General features: G+C 42.4%; 1 protein-coding gene across 2 annotated transcripts; it reads left to right on the plus strand.

The window, feature by feature from the left end:
- The first annotated feature begins 63 nt into the window (after positions 1 to 63).
- On the plus strand, positions 64 to 11,577 carry capzb (capping actin protein of muscle Z-line subunit beta). 2 transcript variants are annotated; one of them, XM_071520710.1, is made up of 9 exons: positions 64 to 258; positions 4,189 to 4,278; positions 6,336 to 6,457; positions 7,269 to 7,382; positions 7,485 to 7,626; positions 7,736 to 7,852; positions 7,957 to 8,022; positions 8,357 to 8,433; positions 10,407 to 11,577. In XM_071520710.1, exons 1-9 carry the CDS (start codon positions 256 to 258, stop codon positions 10,492 to 10,494), a joined length of 819 nt encoding a protein of 272 aa, XP_071376811.1. In that variant the 5' UTR covers positions 64 to 255; the 3' UTR covers positions 10,495 to 11,577. The 2 variants fall into 2 exon arrangements, with proteins under 2 accessions (XP_071376811.1, XP_071376812.1); XM_071520711.1 differs by lacking the exon at positions 10,407 to 11,577 and adding an exon at positions 8,876 to 8,984.
- Positions 11,578 to 12,120: the final 543 nt, after the last annotated feature.

A 12,120-nucleotide genomic window follows, 5' to 3' on the forward strand; every position in this document is an offset into this window, starting at 1 on the left:
ACCAGAGTGACCCGGATGTGCAACCGCCGCTTGTTTTCCCCAGCCTCCTTCCTGTACCCCGGTTGAGGAAGTGAATTCGCTGACAGGGTTGGGTTCTGTGAGGGAGGCGAAAAAGAAACATCTCATAATCGGTGGGGACGAGAAAACAACAATAGCCGAGAGGAGCGATTTCTGAAAGCACAGTAAAGCTAAAGTGTAAAGTCATCGGTGAAATCATACTCCCCCCCACTGAGATCGCCACAGACCGCCGCAGACATGGTAAGGGCCGCGGGCTGGACAGACGGGGATCGGGTAGGGTTTTGGTGGGGCTGTTTGCTAGTGCTAACTAAGCGTTATTGGCTAGCTGTGCTAAGCTAGGCTAACGTTAGCTGCCCTTTATAGGAAGTGCTGGGTGGTAACTTGAGAGTAGCAGGGGATCCGAGTATATTAATCACCGTTGCATCTACACAGTTTGCAAAACTACTACCAGGGATATAAATGAGTTAGCTTCATAAAGAGTAGCGTCTAGCAAGTGCATCTCCCAGCTAGTTGGCTAGCTGGCTAGTTAGCTATCCAGCTACTGTCAGCTTGATGCTCCGTGGGCTGCAGCATAAAGTTAGCACAGGATGTTTTGGATTTGAAACAACTTCGTGAATACCATAAGAGAGTAGCCCCGACACACACACACACGCACACTGCCCACCAGCCGTGCGCACTACACGCACACGCGGTTAAAATAGACAAGCGCCGGGTTGCCTGTCGCTATAATAAGACTGCTTGCTCCTCCTATTCCTAACCATGACGAGCGGTTACCGTCTTATTCAACGTTTTTCCTGTCTTGCGAGTTTGGTCATGCCTTTTGACCATAGTTTACCAAGGAGTTGTTAAGCTCTGGCACTTGCTATAGACCATACAAGCAAAACACCCATTGATTTGTTATTTTCTGACCCTTCTCGTATCTCTTAAGCTCATATGACAGCTGTATCATTGTGACTGCTTATTTATTTATGCATGTCAAAAAGCATTGTTTGACTTGTACTATTCTTGCATGATGGGAAACCATCTTGTGCATTGACATTGTTTAGACTAAGTATTACTGTGGTAGTACTTAGTAGTGCTGTTTGGTTCTTCCATATGGTCTTGTCTGATGCGTGTGTTGGGAAGACCAGGTGGTTTTCCTCCCCAGTCGCCCACTCTCCTCCTCAGCCTCACCTCATCCATCCTGTTGGCCCAGCCTAAGCGCTCTCCCTTGACCCCAGGGGTTGTTGGTCTGAGCTAGTGTTTACATGGAGACAGGAGCGTTGGTAAACACAGCGTCAAGGAGCGCAGGTGCCTGATGGAACAGACTGATTCATCAGCTGAGAAAGATTTTAAGACAGTCGAAAAGCAACTTGGAGGAGAGGAAAAGGCATGGGAGACATGGTCAAGAAACTTCTGTTATGTTCAGGGTCACCCTTAAGAAAAAATGTTTATGGAAAGAAGGGTCTCTTTTTTTTTACATGTTATTCTTCTTTGACCAGCTAGCAGCTGCACATAATTTGTTAGGTCTACGTACTTGAATGCAGTAATTTCATAGATAAGATGTGGCCAAGGGTTTTGCAGGGAAACTCAGACTTTTAAATGGCAGGTCTATGGTAGATGCATAACACATGCAAATTTTGTGGCAGTGCAGAAAATATTCTAAGAATTACATGCAGTTGTTGATAATTTCCTCACTGATACATGCAATTTTAAATAATTTCCAATGCAAATACAGCCTCTTTTCTCAAAGGACTTGGATTTGCAATGTTAAACTGTACTTTGTATTCAGCCTTTTTGACTGCCGTTGGTCATGGCTGTACATTTCTGTTTGTCCATTATGGCACATGAGAGGTGATCTGCAAATATGTTACTATAGGCTGGTAAAACTAAAAATTCACACTGTGGTTAAAACACGCAAAAGATTTAAAGTCCTGTAACATCCTGTAATTACTACAGTCATGATGAAATATGTTTAGATTGTTATTCCCTTTGACAAGACCTAGGCCCAAGGTAATGTGAGTTTGATGGTACTATTTGATAATGACTAGAATAAAATGTTTGACTAGCCGTTTAGTTGCTAGGATTAGTTGGAAAACATATTTTGACCCTCTCTAGTGTTACACACTCCTACATCTTCCTGCACATTTCTCAGGGGTTTCATGTTGTGGCTGGCCTGTCCTGCCCTGCACACTGATATCCTGCTGCTCACTGCGTATTTAAGTGAGAGAAACCCCTGAGGGAAGGCTCTGCTATGCGGCCTTGTCTGTTCCGCTTGTTCCCAGGCTTTCATTATGAATAAGAATTTGGTTTTTAACGGACTTCCCTTGTTAAAGAAAAGTTAAATGTATTGCATTCCACAAAACTGCTGTACAACCAAGATTGTCTCAGTGAAAGGGCAGACATTTTTTTTGTGAAGAATTTGAACATTATACAGTAACTTGAATTCTGCAAGAGTTGCCAGGCTAAGCCCACTTCACAAACAATAGTTTATTGGGAAGCTTGACCATGGTGTCACACCCGCCTTAAGTATAATAAAACTAGCCTGAATGCTAGTCTCAGCAAACAAGTCAAATATTACTGCAACCAGAAAATGAATCAGCTTAATTTAGTGACTTGCTGTAATGTAGACACTGAAGTGTTTTTAGGGGTTGCTGGTGTTGTAGGCTGTAATGACATTACTTAATGGCCTAACTATTGGGGGCCCGTTCAGAACTTCATCTCCAATAGCATTTTTTTGCTTTGCAAAATAGTCATACAACAAATCATGAGTGCTGTTCAGTCCAGTGACCTGGAAATGTTGTCTGTAATCTCAAGGTTCATGCAGAGATTGCTTGTCAGGGTGTGAATGTTTCCTACACAGCCACCAGGCTGACTCCTCTCGTACCCTCATACAGAATGTAGCAGGCCTTCATTACCCTTACAGTGTTGTGGTGAAAAGTTTGCTCCCTCCACTGTCACAACACCCCAAATGGTCAGTTGTCAATATTTCAACAGAGTGATTTATTGTAGTGTTGTGTATATTCTTTGAAAAGAAAAAGAAATTAGGGTCTGTGACATTACATATCAAATGTATTTGAATGAAATGGCCTGCTTTCTAAAATCAATAAAATAGCCTATATATAGGTAGATTTGTCATATAATGGTCTTTTATCTCTTCTACACACATGTGTAAGGCAATTAATTTTGAACAATTTAAATCAAACACTTGGTGCTCCAGAGTGAAAAAAAGTAATTGGGAGCAATTCTCTGAAGGCAATTAGAATCTACTCAAATGTTAATGAATTTCATAATTAGGATGAAAAAGTAATACTGTTATCCTGGCAGCATAATTGTAGCAGGGTCTGTTGCCTTTCTACTGCTACTGTAGTGAGAAACGCAGTGCAGAATATTTCATTTTTGGGGAACTTCGTTTGGAGAAAAAGTGTTTATGTGCCCATACAAAAGTTGAGACAAATCCAATAATGTGGCCTTTTCTACACCACAGAAGGCTATATCACTCTCAGTAAACATGAGCTATCAACTCTGTATACTTTATATTATTGCATTTAATGGCCAATTAATCTGGAGCTGTTTGCTTACCATTTGTGTCAAAACATAAGTATTACCACTCATTCCTCCCACAGCTTTGTCCATGTTCATGTCGTCTGATTTTACTTTTGACAGCAAAGGATATCACAGTCTTAATTTGCCTTTGAGTGTATTGTAAATACAGTATTTCTCATTTCTTTTTCTTTACAAGCGTCAAATGCATTTTAGTCATATTTTACTTCATATGTTGCTTTATATCATTCAGTGCAGCTGGTTATTGTCTTGGGTACATCAGTTTGTTTACATGTCAGATACAATCATGTTTTTGTAATGTCAGAACATTACATTTATTATTAATTTGAGTTTATTTTCATTTTGTGATAATTTGTAAAAATAAGAATGTTGTATAAAGTGTGGATGAATTTTTGGCAAATGATTTGGCAAAACATTCCTAAACAGTGATAAATGTACTCCTCATTTTTTGGAAGTGAATTCATTGATTAATATTTAGACCCACTTGCCCCATAAAAAACAAAAGAGCTTTACAGTGTCATTTAGATTGACAAGAAGGCAGCTCGTTTGTAAAACTTTGACCTGATGTGTGTAACTATATTCTTTGACAGGTTAGTGTAATGACTGTGTGATCTGTGTGTCTTTCAGAATGACCAGCAGCTAGACTGTGCCCTGGACCTGATGAGGCGCCTGCCTCCCCAGCAGATTGAGAAGAACCTCAGCGACCTCATCGACCTGGTGAGTTCCTGTCCTGTGGTATCTTATCAAATTCCCTTACGCACAAAACACACACGACCACATCAGGGTATGTGTTAACCTCCAAATGGAATGTGAATAAACTGCTGTTATGTTTATTGTAAAATAGCCAAGCATTTCCATGGTAGGGTCTCGTAGGGCTGCCAACCCTCTCAGGTTGGAATCAGCCTCAGTTTGCCAAGTTGGAGGAGTGAGAGAGTTTTGACAAGATGAAAAAGTGAGGGGATGAAATATTAAAGCCGCGGTAGGTAAGTTTGAAGGAAACCAGGAAGACTTAACACACTTAGCCCCCCTCTCCCCTCCCTCCACTACCCACCGAGCCAATAGCAAGCGGCGTGCAGTTGATTGACAACTGGGTGCGAAGCTCTCCTGCTCCAGAGTTTACCTCAACTGGTCCAATGTTCACCCAACATGGGGAATTGGGGATTACTCTTGCTGAATTCAAGCAAAATGTCAACTTGTAAAACCAGCCTTTAACACAAGCCTTAATTGTGCTAATGTGTTGTGGATCGGTTTCTGTTGTCTCAAAACTCCTAAACAATCGGGTGCAAGCATTGTCATGTTGCCTGGTTTGTGTCCTGGGAGTCTTCTTCGACAGATCTAAAGTAGGCTCAGCAGTATCAGAAGGGAGTGTGTGTGTGTGTGTGTGTGTTGGGGGTGGGGGTGGGGGTGGGGGTGTTATGTGTCTGTGGTTTTGTTGGTGTGTAACTGTTCGTTTGTTTTTCTATATTATGCAAGTGCGACTATTGGAAAGGTCTTGGTAACTTAAGCTATTTTTAGCATGTTCTGTTGCACTGTGTATTATGTTTGTGCATAGTGTGGGCTCACAGGCATTTTTGCAGACTTCCCTGTGCTCACATAGCAACACTCAAAACAACTTGCATTGTTGCCTGTAAAATGGCCTTCATTTGATTCTTCCCTTTTTAGTTTGCTGCATGGGGAAATTAATTGCATGCTTGGAAACTGTTAGATCTGTGCTGTGCATTTTAACAGTGTAGTTCTGACTGAGTCTGACAAATTAAGCTGAATCAGACACAAATCAAATCACACTTTGACCAGTGTTTGCACGGCACCTTGTTTCATGGGTATATCCGTTCTTCCCGCCAGACCCCCACCTGTTCATCTTCCTCTTTCTTCACCTTTAACCTCTCTCTCTCTTGGGCATCAGCATTCGCCTCGCCCACTTTATTGTGTCCGGTTGTTAGTGATTATTAACGCAGCTGTCAATCACCGTGACTGCCAGGCACTTGTTGGATCTGCCGCCTCTGCTCATACTGTCCTGAGTGCTCCGAATCACCTGAGTTCACCTCCTTAGCCTTTCTGTTCTGTCTCTCCCACATCTCCCTCCTGTCTCTACCTCCCTGGTCTCCATTTTCTCCTTTTTCTTCCCTGCCACACTCTCCCTACCAGCTTTTGTCTCCCCCCTCCCTGTCTCACCCAGTCGAAGTTGCCAGGTGTGGGGGACTGTGTCAGGGGAACAGGGCCTCCTTTGTGTCTGTGTTCTGATGGAGGGGGATATAGAGGAGGGGTCCATGTCAGTCTGTGAGAAGTAATTTGTACCCCCTTATCCTCTAAATATTATGTTACCCATTGATACCCCCCCCCCTCCCTCTACTATTTCCCCAAACCATCTCTGCTTATCGAGTGGAGTTGGAATGTGAGGGAAAGAAAAGAGCTTATAGCCATTTTCTACCTAAAATGAGTCAAGGATATCAAATGCCGGGATTCTCCTGTCTTGCTGTCTGCTTCTCTTGAACAGTGATCTCTCTACAGTCTCGTCCATTTTTCTTTCGCAAAGAGTTGGCATCTGTTACTGGCAGACTGAATTGACAAAGACAACTTTTTAGTTTACTTGTTCACGTCTCAATACGTGTGAAACGCATTTAATTGGATGTTTGAGAATAGGAGCTTAGATGTGCTAGAAACTGATGCAGAATGTTTTTTGGGAGGCTGAGACAAAGCAGCTGTCTTGACGTGACTGTGCATTAGAAAACCTTGTGCTAATGCAGTGAGCTCTTTCTCTCTCTGTCTCTGTCCAGGTGCCCAGTCTGTGCGAGGACCTCCTCTCCTCTGTGGACCAGCCTCTGAAGATCGCCCGGGACAAGGTGGTGGGGAAAGACTACCTGCTCTGTGATTACAACCGAGACGGCGACTCCTACAGGTTCATTCCATAACTACACAACTACACATTAATTGCATTACTATCAGCTAATCTCTGATGGGAATATGGGCCACACACTGAATATGAAATTAACTATTTGGCTCACCTGCCAAGGGCTGGCAAACTAAATCAAATTACCTGCCAAGAATAGAAATATAGAAAATGTCATTCTGCCCATTTTCAATGCTATTTCATTTACCTGCCAAGATTAGAAATATAGAAACATGTCTCTCTGCCCATTTTCAATGCTAATTCATGTATAGAACCAGAGTGTTAATTTAAAAGTTTGTCATTCAGTGCAACAGAAGTCAAAATTACACAAGAACATTTTGAAGCATACTGACACACACTCTGTTGAAGTTAGGAGGCTTAATCCTCAAGTAATGTTAGGCTAGTGAACCATCCAGACAGTGTAGAAACTGTTGGAAAGGTTTGCAGAAATTTAGTCGCTGCTGCTTTATGTAAAGCCAGTGCAGCAGGCAGCCAATCAGGCTTTGCTTTGATGTGTTTGGCTCACCGTCAGACAGCGTGTACGATGATCAGCAGGGACAAAGACTGAAAACAGGCAGAGACCAAAGACTGTATATAATGGAGGAATTTAAATCTTAATGTCTCAAAAAGTTACAGACCAGTGTGGCAGGTAACCTGTACTGATTTATCCACCATAGACAAAGTTTACTGGCAAACTGACGAGTTTTAATTTCAGACCCTTGCCACATATAAACTACAGCTGAACCTTTAGTTGGATACAAAGTAACACTGTGGATCGTTACGTGTGTTAATCATTCTGTTGTGCCCTTTAATTCATCAGATCCCCATGGAGTAATAAGTATGAACCTCCCATCGATGACGGTGCAATGCCTTCAGCCCGCCTGAGGAAACTTGAGGTGGAAGCCAACAATGCCTTCGACCAGTACAGAGACCTGTGAGTACCAACACACCACTAGATCTCATAGGGAGCACAAGTCTTTTGTTTGAGCTTGAGAAAAAAAATGGTCATGTGACTCCTGAAATCTGCTGTTGCCAGGTACTTTGAGGGTGGTGTGTCCTCTGTGTACCTTTGGGACTTGGATCATGGCTTCGCCGGGGTTATCCTCATCAAGAAGGCCGGGGATGGATCCAAGAAGATCAAAGGGTGCTGGGACTCCATCCATGTGGTGGAGGTGCAGGTGAGAATCCAGTCCATGTGAAATAGTTTGACATTTGACCCCACCTTTGCCTGGTTTATTTTAAGAAAAAGTGGTATCTCACTGCTCGGTGTGTCTGTTCTGCGATCAGGAGAAGTCTAGCGGACGCACCGCTCACTACAAACTCACCTCCACTGTGATGCTGTGGCTCCAGACAACCAAGACTGGCTCTGGTACCATGAACTTGGGTGGCAGCCTTACAAGACAGGTAAGTGTGTGTGTGTGTGTTTGTTGAAGTGAGTGAAAAACCAACAGACTCACCCAGCTATGGCTTATTCGTCCATTAATTTCCTCCTCCTCCTTTTCCCACAGATGGAAAAAGATGAGACAGTCGGAGAGTCCTCACCACACATCGCCAACATCGGCCGCCTTGTGGAAGTGAGTAGACCTACAGCAAGCAGTGATGTATTCTGTTCAGCTGCAATGAAGTCACTGCAGTGTATTATAATATTCTCAAGAACAGGTTTCCTACACACCATTTTGTTGATAGTTTCTAGGGCTTATGTACACACATTCATTTCACACACTGCAACACTTGTTATGAAGAAGTTATGACCTATTTGCCAATCATATCGCCCAGCCACCACCATGCATCGTATTTAACAATCAAATTTCATTTCAAACATTTCAAATCTAGACAAGAAACAAAGGTCTGGAAAAGGTTTGCTAAGAATCGTACTAAAATTCAAGAATGTCTCTGTCCTTGCCCCAGGATATGGAGAACAAGATTCGCTCCACACTGAATGAAATCTACTTTGGGAAGACCAAGGACATTGTCAACGGCCTAAGGTAATACCATACGTATGGTTCGGATGGCTTGGATCAGTTGCTCTCCGTTTACAGCACTGCCAGTCAGCAGAGTCTGCAGGAGCTCAGTTCTAGTTCTACCTCTCTTACCCATTACTTTTATTTCATCCTGCATTACCCATGTCTCTCCATCTGTTGACCTGTTTATCTTAGATATTTTCTTACTTCTTTTTACTTTTTTCTCTTCTGATATTTTATTCGTATTTGCACCTTCCATTGCTGCCCTTTTTTCTTCATTTTTTTCTGCATACACGTCATTTAATCCTCCTTTCCCAATCCCTCTGTTCGTCCTCTCCTTCTCTCATCCCTACCCTCTCTCATTGCCTATTCTTCCCTCAACTCTCCTGCTATTCTTATCAATTTCCTTTCCCCTGTCCACCCTCTGTTGCCTCTCCTCCCCTGCTGCCTCTCCTCTGTGCTCCAGATCTATTGACTCTTTGCCTGATAACCAAAAGTACCGGCAGCTCCAGAAGGAGCTGTCGCAGGTCCTCACCCAGCGCCAGATCTTCATTGACTAGGGTCAGAGGTACAACCTGGCATGGGAGGTGTGTGTGAGTGTGTGTGTCAGTGCTTGTGAGTGGAGTTAAACTCATTACTCATAACGTTTTACATACGCTCCCCTCTATTGTTCGTCATCCTCACCTGTATTCTACCTGCTCAGATGCCACTCCGCACTCTAAGGGGGAAACAGGTTGAGAAGAAACCTGAAACCTGAGAACTCAAAATATGTTCAGGTGTTTTCCCAAAGCATCATAATGCAAAAGTTAGAATTTAAATAGACAGTTTAATCAATGTCTGTCTATGTTCAGTGTTCTTCACACTGCAAGATAATGTCATTTTTACAGATTTTCCGGGCCTTCATACAATCTTAAGAGGTCTCACTAATTTTAAGCTGATAAACCAAAGACAGTCCCGTCAACTGCATTTTACAAGGAAAAAAAGGCCAAAACATAAATGGAAAATATCGGCTACTAAAAAAAAAGCCGAGAAAATTGTTTTGTTGGATGTCTTCTAGAGATTTGCTGTAGCTGAGAAATTTCAAGCCTATTAATAATCTCACACTGTATTATATGGTCAGGCAAAAATAGGAACAGAATGTTGGATACCCAGCTTCAATCCCACTTTTCATCCACTTTTTCTTTAATTATACAAGTACAAACGTAGATACCTTTATGGATTTGGTACCTTTTTTAACATAATTTTCCATTATATGGACAATGACAAAAATCAACAGACTTGGTTAGTAGTGGAGTTACCTGAAGTGCATGTCAGATTTCAGGCTCATGTAGTGTGAAGTTCGTATCAGTCCAGGCCACAGTCCACTGAAAAGGATTAAAAAGAAACATTTCCAATGTTAAAAATGTCTTCCTGACTTGAATTAAATTATGGCCACCCATTCCTCACTCTGCCTGTACAACACGTGTGTGTGCACAGTGTGTGTATACAGTGTGTGCGTGTTTGTATGCTGTGTGAACACGCTCGCATGCTCCCTAGCGTGTCTGAGAGATTGAGCAACTGTGTGTGCATGTTGTGCAGGTTTTGTTTACCGTTTAGTCTGTTAGCGTCTCATAAACAAATCTCTCTGTGTGAGGGAATGTTACCCTTATAAGCCAATGGTAGATCAAGGAAAAGGATATTACTCAACCGCATGTCAAATAACTGTAAAGATTAGATTAATTTGCCTGACATTAACGTCACACGCGTTGTGTGTGTGTATATACATGTATAATAAACTAGATTTTCAATGAGTGTAACCGTTTTCTCTCCACAGTGAAGGAGAGTTGGACTGTGATGTTTGCATAACTAACATTTTTGAAGGAACTAATTGCTTTTCCCTCGGATGTACAGACTTTCTCTGGAAACACTTTCCACTCTAGTCCGCTGTATTCACGTTTGATGCCGCACACACTGACTGTCTTTCTCTCTCTCTCTCTCTCTTTGTCTTTTCCACGCAGGAGTGTTCAGACTCTGGCTGACAAGTCGAAGCAGGAGGCTCTGAAGAATGACCTGATGGAGGCACTCAAACGCAAACAGCAAAGCTAGAGATGCTATTGTTCTTTTTTTTCTGTCTCTCTGTCTGTTTCTCTCACTCTCTCCGCCTCATTTCTGCCATCTTTTCTCTGTTTCTTTACGTCTCTCCCTCCATGCCTGTTTCCGTGCTGCACTCTTGTTCATTTGTGGAAAACAAAAAAGGAGAAAATGCTTAGCTTTTTATTTGTTTTTTTTGTTTTGTTTTTGTTTTTGTCATGCATTGTTTTTATGCATCTCATCCGCCATGAAGCCATTCACTCACACTCTCTCTGTCTCTCTCTCTCTCTTTCACCCCCCCCCCTCTCTCGTGCTATGAATATAATGATAGTATTACGACGGTTAATGATAATCTTACAGTGTGAGGGTAATTTTAATAATAATAATCCCTGATGCTCTCACAGCTGATGTGTCCTCGGCCAGTTTGAAATGAACGACATTGGCCCTGCTCTCGCATACGACTGGGGAACGAGGGCGGACACAGACCGTACTGTAGGTGGGGTAGGCTTGGCAGGGCTATCAGATAGTCACCATGTAGATCACATTTATTTCTTGCACCTATTTTGTCACACATGTCTAAGCCACCCCCTGATATATCTGTAGAAACATGTAACTGTCAGTGTAACTGTCATTCTTCTTCTGGGTGATGTAACGGCGGTGATGAGAGAGGACGGCCCCGGGTTTGTGTCGTGAGGATCACTCGATGGTTTACTCTTCATTCCACTCTGTCCACATGCATGTGAGCCTGTGGGAGCATGGGGCTGCAGTCAGTGGAAATGTAGACTTACAAAACATGGGGATGGACTGTTATATTCACTGTGTATACCCACGTCTTCAACCCCCCCCCCCCCCCCCCCTCTTTACACTGTGTATAACATGACAATTTGCCTCCCCTCTGTTTGGCTATTCAACTCTATCTCTCCTCACCTCTGTCTTTGTTGGGGGTCACAGTTTGTCTTTGCGTCTCAATGGAAACCTTTGACCGTTTCCATTTCGGAGGGGAATCTTTTGTTGTATTTTGTTTTGTTTTTATTTTGTAAAGCTTATGATTCATATTGTATTAGAGCCTCCAGCAACAATAAAAACAGTAAAAAGCTATGGTTGTTCCTCTTGTTATCTACTCCACATTTATTATTAATGTTCTGTGTTTTCTATAAAGGGATAGCCAACTAAAATATGCAATTTCTCATTAAAATAGCGATTTTCATCATCCTGGGGTGTGAATAACATTACTAAACACTGAAGTCATTTCTATGCTGAGAGAAGCCTATCTGATTAATTTTGCTGATCCCAGAAACTGTTTTTTGTGGGCCACAATAAAAAAAAAGAAAAAAAGACTTTCACAGTAACAAGTGGGGTGATCCTATCAAAATGTGACCTTTCAGATACAAGCTGCCAAATGCTGGGTTTGAATAGGCATGTCAGTCAACTCGGGCCGCGCCCACAAAGCTATTGGCAAGGGTAAAGCCCACACAGGCCCTCCAAATTATATCACAGTAGAAAATGCCCCAAAACAAGTTTCATTTTATTACAGTTACTGAATATTGAGAATGCTGGCATTTTGGTAAATGAAGATAAGTCAAATGATGGTAAATTAAAAGCGCAGATTCTTAAACTGGGTTGTCAATCCCTTTTAATCCC

This window comes from Centroberyx affinis, unplaced genomic scaffold (assembly GCF_046629955.1).
Source record: "Centroberyx affinis isolate AG114_WGS23_722 - 3 ecotype Tasmania unplaced genomic scaffold, CSIRO-AGI_Caff_v1 ptg000824l_1, whole genome shotgun sequence".
Lineage (NCBI taxonomy): Eukaryota > Metazoa > Chordata > Actinopteri > Beryciformes > Berycidae > Centroberyx > Centroberyx affinis.